The following is a 6,635-nucleotide window of genomic DNA, read 5'->3' on the forward strand; positions in this document are numbered from 1 at the left end:
TCCTGTGGCAGGAGAGGCTCCCGAGCCCTCCCCACCCACCCCTCACAGAAAGAGAACGAAGACCCCCAAAACAGCCTCTGCAGGGGAGTTACGGCCACAAACAAGCTCTCCTCGTCAGCCCTGGCATTTGAAGGTCTGCAGAGGCTGGAAGTTCAGAGAGAGTGGGGGGACAAGCCAGGAATCCGAGCTGTTGATAATTGCTTCTAAAGAGAACCGTGAAAGCAACTGACGGTTAGATCGAAGTGCACTCTGGCCGGCTGTCGAAGCCAGCAGAGACCAAGGGGCTCGCCGAGGAGACAGCTGCAGTAGGGTTGGTGTGATAAGGTTATCTGAGCTGGCTGGAAGCACTCGAGCGAGAGGCAAGCATAGGGTCAATTAAAAATGTTTAATATATGATATAGGTTCTCGGGGAAACCCCCCCCCAAGTGTCTGTCGCTGATAATAATGTTATTTTTGGCCGGGGGGGGGATTTCAACAGTCGGCTACAGTCGCAATACAAGCAGCGTGTCCCCGCGAGGATACGTCCCCAGCAGTACTCCCCAGCAGTCCAATTACAACACAGTCAGCACTAGCATGAATGGATATGGAAGTGGCGCCATGGCCAATCTAGGGGTCCCTGGCTCGCCTGGATTTCTTAATGGCTCCTCCGCTAACTCTCCCTACGGCAGTAAGTGTCTGTTTTTGTCACACGTCATCACGCACATTCATTTTCACTACGAGGTCGAGTGTGTGTGCATTGCTTGGATGTTCTGTGATGTGAGCTACTGGATAAAAGGAAGGGTGGCCCCAGAGGCTGGGCGTCCCAATGACGACCGCAAATTGACCTAAAAGGGCCCCAACGCCATCGCGTTGGCAAGAAGCGAGTGAAACGGGGCTGCTCGATTGGAAGAGCGAGTCCAGCGCAGTGTCTGCCTGTTATCCAGAGTGGCCCCGCCAGACGCATGTCGTGTCTTGTCCGCGCGGCCCCTCCCCGCCGGCCGCCCCCAGAGCTGTCGCCGTGGCGCTGCCGCCCGCGGCCCGACGCGTGCTGACCGTGTTTGCTTTGTTGCAGTAGTGCCGTCCAGCCCCACCATGGCAGCCTCTTCGGTCACCCTCCCTTCAAACTGTAGCAGCACACACGGCATTTTCTCATTCTCACCTGCCAATGTCATCTCCGCAGTGAAACAGAAGAGCGCCTTCGCGCCCGTGGTCCGGCCCCAAGCCTCGCCGCCTCCCTCCTGCACCAGCGCCAACGGGAACGGACTGCAAGGTGAGGGCGGTGGGCGGGACGGGCCTCCTGGGGCACGTGTGGGACTCCTCGCCTGGCCTGTGGCATTGCATGTGCTCCGTCGGGGGTCCACATCCGCCCCAGACCCATGTGCAGGACACCCATTCATTGAGCCCCAACGAGCACCAGACTCTGCCTCCTGGTTTTGGCCCACTGCGTCCTTCCAAGATGACCTGGTGTCCTCCGGGTGGAGCTCTCGAACCCCAGCGTGTGAGGGGAGCGGGGACGTGGTGAACACAGCCACGGTCATTTGCAGCCCCGTTCCACACTGGGCTTCAGCCAGGCCTGGCCCTTCTCGGTCCAGGGCACGACCCTGCCTATAACTCCTGGGCTTGCCGCTGCCGTGGAGCCACCTCAAAGTCTGCCCACTCTCTTGTCCCGAGGCTGAGCCTTCCTCCTCAGTCTCGCCCAGCAGACGACCAGTCCCCTGGCAAAGGGTGCGCTGCTTCCAGACCCAGGGTGCTGCGGGCGTCAGCGCTGGGCTGCCGGCCTTCCGTGGACAGGAATGGAGTTTCCCGAGTGTTCTCTTTCAATGCAGAAGGAGAAGGGCTGCCCCAGGGTGTGGGAGGCATCGCTTGCCAGGGCTGCGCGGAGTGGGCACCCAGCACCCGCCCAGCGCCTGGGCCTTCTGGGCAGGGCGGGCGTGTGGCCCCTGAATGTGCAGCAGACAGAGCTGCGGGGTGCCCCTCGGCCGTGTGAGCTTGCGTGTGGCTCTGTGATGCACTGAGGCCCACAGGCACTTGAATTAAGTGGCCGTCATCTGGCCTCTTTCAGACACCACCTTTGGTATATGCTCCTCCCGGTGAAAATCAAATCCAGTTACTCCTTTAAAAAAATGAATCCATTCAACCAGTATTTACTGAGCGCCTACTATGTGCCAGGCTCTCTGCTGGGTGCTGAGGACGTAGCCGTGGAGAAGACAAACTGGCCCTTTTGTGAAGTCGGTGGCATATTTCACTTTGATGAACTAATGCTCAAAAAAGGAACTGGAAAGGTATCCGTGATTTGAAATAATTGTCTCACAACCTCTGTCAGTGAATGAAGGGACGCCCAGGCCCCCAGGCGCCGCCGACTGGCCTCTGCGCCATCAGCGGGCACCAAAGCAGCATTGCTCGGCAGGCAGGTGGTGAGGGGCCAGGGCCTGTCTGCGGACACGGCGTCTAGGCCGACCAAAAGATGGTGCCCCTTGAGCAGCGTGTACGTACACAGGCCTTCCGAGCCATAAAGTTGTAACGGTGAGTCGGAGATAAATTAATATTGTTGAAATTAATGAACTGAGAAATTGAAGCTCACATCACTACATGAACAAATGTGTTAATATGTTGTACATAAATTAATGAGAACGATCATTCTGACAAAAATTAAACAACACTGGAGTTAAAAGAGTTTGGATTACATTCGTACTGGGAGCTGGCCGGGAAGCTCCCACAGCACTTGGCACTTCAGTGCCGAGTTTCTCTTGCACTCTGAGCAGAGCAGAGAGCACTGTGCTGTGACTCTCGTCTCTTCACGGCCCTTGGTCTTGAGACTCCGAGTGGCTGGGCCGAGCAGCTTTGACCTGAGAGCCCCTGACTCACCATTACGCTGCGGAACAGTTAGCAAGCGGTCAGGGCCAGGCCCAGAGGCAGAGGGGAAACCGAGGCCAGTCATGTTAGCACGTGCAGAGGAAGAGCACGCACGGCTTCAGCCGGCGTCACAGCAGTGACCAGGCCGCTTCCCGTCTCTGGACAGAGGGGGAGTCTGGGCCTCCACTTTGTACAGAATGCTGAGATGTATGCAAATTAGCAGGCTTCTTGTTGCACGCAGGGTGGCAGAAGCTTTTCCCCTTCTGCAAAGGAGGTCTGTGGGGGGCTGCCTGTGGGGGACCCTGTCGCCCACGCACCCTGCCCCGTGAGGTTGAAGTAGATCTCCCAGCACCTCGGCCACGCCCCAGGCTGGTTAGTGGAGGACGGTGCAGAGCCTCCCCCTTGTTGACCAGGGCAGAGGGGCTCACCCAGGCCCCGCGGAGGGAGCGTGGGAGGTGGCCGGCGGTAACTGCTATCTCCTTCTCTGTTGCAGCTATGTCTGGGCTGGTAGTCCCGCCCATGTGAGGGACTCTAGTTTACCTTGCGCAGCACCCAGCATCCCAGGACGGACTTCAGGGGACACGTGTAGTATGTAAGACATGCTGAGAAAACTATCTTCAAAAAATTAGCAGCAGTTGAAACGCTACAAAAGACTTTGTTCAAAGATTTTATTTAAACTATGAAGAATCGACATGCAACCCCACCTGCTCCTTCATGAACAGTTCCATCCGACTGACTGAACTTGCTCATATTTTCACACTTCTCAGTCCTGAAGAATAAGGAAAACAAAGCAGCGCCTATTTTGTATAAAGTTTCTGACTCCGTCTTGGCTGTGTAGTGCTATCTGTGTGGAGAAACTTCATGAATGCACATTTGGATGACCATGAAACACTGAGGAAAAATGCCTCCAGACATTTTTCTGCACTCATTCTTAGATTCACAATGGTTGTGTATCTCTATAATGTGAAATATTTTTTTGTGGTGAAAAAGGGGGCCAAGGAGGTATGAGCCATCAAACTGGAACAGAGGATGACTACATGGTTAGGAGAATCTGGGGTGGCCGGGAGGGAGGGAGGGTTTATCATTGCTTACCTTCATCTTAATGAAACGAAACTTTGTAACTTATTGTAGTTAGAAATTGTAACTTTGATATTGAATTCTCTTGCCTTCAACAAGCACACTGACAGAGAAAAGATGCTACTGTCTGTTGGTTCCAATATTCTCCCACTGCTAGAGCTTCCTGTTAAGCGAGTGCGGTCCGCAACATTTTTTCAACTTTTGCTAGCACTGTATACTATTGCATTCTTAGGCTACTGTGAGGTCTATGTTTCTTGTACCAGAAATTGTCCTTTTGACTTCTAGATCCTTCTTCCCTGTGTTTTGTATGTGGTTATAAAATTGTAGACTTTTGTGATTTTGCCAAAGTTGTAGCTAAATATTTATACACTTGTCTTGAATTTTTTCAGATCCACTTAAATATTTAGAAAAATGAGTTTTATTCCTTATGTGTCTTATAAGGGATAAAATGGTCTCCATCCAACACTTAGTTTACCACGAACACTTGCAGTTGCTAAGGGACTTTATTTTGTAACATATCAATTATAAATATTGTATTTATCTTTGACATTTTGTACATTGCTTTCCCACTTTTTTCTTTTCCTTGCGTGTTTTGGTTTTTGATCACGCCCAGTGTGGTGACCCCGGGAAGGGATAAGCCAAGACCTGTCTCTTCGACCTGTTTCGTTAGATGGTCAGTGTCCTCACATTTCATTTGTACTTCAAATGTTTGCTATTGTTTAGACTTTCCATCCTTTTTTTTATTGTTATTTTGAGGAAAAGTAAAATTCATTGTTTATTTTTATATTATTTTTAAGTTATCTGAACAAATACTTTTGAAAAAAAAAAAAAAGTTCGTTGTATAGTCAAAGCAAATCGGTGCCACCGGCCGCGACAAATCTTAGTAGATCCCGTGCATGTGGAGCGGCCGCGGAGAGGCGACGCCATTTGGGGCTGTGTCCTTATTTTATTTTTTGTAGAATGTACAAAGTCATTTTAGCTGCCACCCATGACTTCGCCACATAGCTGAACTGTGTTTACTGGAAAAATTCAGAGGCCTAAAGTTTAAAATAAAATTTACTTCTGATGTTTTAATTAAAATGTTTGCCACATTAACTTCTCTGATGCCTTAAAAGTGGACTTCTTTGAAAAACTTCTGTGCTATTTTATCACAGGCTTACACCACAATTATTAGTCGGTATTTTATTTGGAGATTCAAGATGTAAAATGCACACACACACACACACACACACACACACACACACAAAACAAAAGCACAAACCTCCTGTCTGTAGGTCGCTCCTTTCTGGGTCTGTCTCGGCTGCTCCCTGCACCCTTCCAAGCCCACCTTGGATTCAGAGGTCAGGGGCAACCCAAATCACTGCTGGTTTTTAATTTTTTTAAACAATATTTTTGTGGTCGGATTCAACAGCACCGTCTGTGCTTTTTAAACTGGAATGACCTCCTCAGACACTGTGCCCGTTAGTGCCAAACCCACAGTGAGACCAAAAGGGTCAGGACTTCTGTTCTTTTCTGTTTTGTTTTCTTTTTTGCCTTTGCACTGAATGCTTCGCAGACACAGCACAGCAAGCATTTTGCAAACTTCCGCAGAAATCAAATTTAAAACTAAAGGAGGGACTTTTTAAAACTTTTCTGACAAAAAACCAACAATGCACACCTTAGAAAGTGTTTGTTCAAGGGACTCAAAAAACTAAACAGAACATCCCTGGCCGTTGGCAGGTCACACTCCGGCATGTGACGGCTGACAAGGCTTAGCTACGTGGGAAAGCCTGAGAAGTCACTTTGGAACTAAATTGCCTCCGTGTTATTTTGTATAAGTAAAGGTTTGATCTAGAAAGCTCACGTGCACACGCTACGGACGTCCGCGAGAGTCCTCACTGCACTTGGTTTTGTTTAGATCGTTAGTTGACGCCCTCATTGCTTCACTGTCTCGAAACTGAGCGCTTCACTAAATGGTAGATTTTGCTGTCGAAGACCCTACAATAAGATTGTTTTATCTGTACATTTTTTCAGATATTTAACTGTATAAAATGTTCATTTTACACAATATTTAATTAAAGTATTTCCTGTCTGTGAATTTCACCTTTGGTGACTTTATCTGTTTTGATTATTAAAGTGACTGACATGCGCGTTCTCTCAGCGGTTTCATTGGCACACCCCGGGCCCCAGAACCGAGTCTTGGCCAAGGTCAAAATGATCCTTCCGAGAACCTGCAGTGGAGTCAGTTGCCCATCTTCACTCACCCCACCTGCCTAGCTGTGTCTGGCAAAGACTCCCCACTGTGGTCCCCAGATGTCATCTGCCCACACGGTGCCCTAGCCCATGCAGGTCTGACTGTGTGTGTCTGGGTGCGGTGGCCACAGCACATTGGGTGGCCCAGTTGCCGAGCAGCCTCTGATCTGAGGATGCAGATGGTCCTGATGCTGGCGGTGGCTGAGTTCCCAGCCCTCTGCTCCTGAACTGGGGACTTGGTGGGGAGGGAGCAACTTGCTGGCTTTCCTGGACGTGCCCCTTCTGTCTCCATTGCTGGTTGCACTTGGGTAAAAACCAGGCTCGCAAGAGCGTGTGGAGGAGGCTCTGGGTGGGCGGGCAGAGGCCAGTGCACCCAGAGGTCACCGTCCTTCGCATCCAGCGCAGTGACACACCCCACGCTGCTCTGCACCACTGGCAGCCCTGTGTAGGTGCTGCCAAATGCCGGCTCCCGTGAGGTCAGCCCGCCGCAGGTT

General features: G+C 50.8%; 1 protein-coding gene across 1 annotated transcript in view; it reads left to right on the top strand.

Annotated features, from left to right (window-relative positions):
• Positions 1-5,991, top strand: part of EBF3 (EBF transcription factor 3) — a 148,180-nt gene extending 142,189 nt beyond the window's left edge. The window contains 4 exon segments of the mRNA XM_079137765.1: positions 479-667; positions 1,160-1,249; positions 2,149-2,261; positions 3,326-5,991. Of these exon segments, the coding sequence (XP_078993891.1) occupies positions 479-667; positions 1,160-1,249; positions 2,149-2,261; positions 3,326-3,343 (410 nt within the window). The 3' untranslated portion in view covers positions 3,344-5,991.
• Positions 5,992-6,635: the final 644 nt, after the last annotated feature.

The sequence above is a fragment of the Sciurus vulgaris genome (assembly GCF_902686455.1).
Source record: "Sciurus vulgaris genome assembly, chromosome: 4".
In the NCBI taxonomy this organism is placed as follows: Eukaryota; Metazoa; Chordata; class Mammalia; order Rodentia; family Sciuridae; genus Sciurus; species Sciurus vulgaris.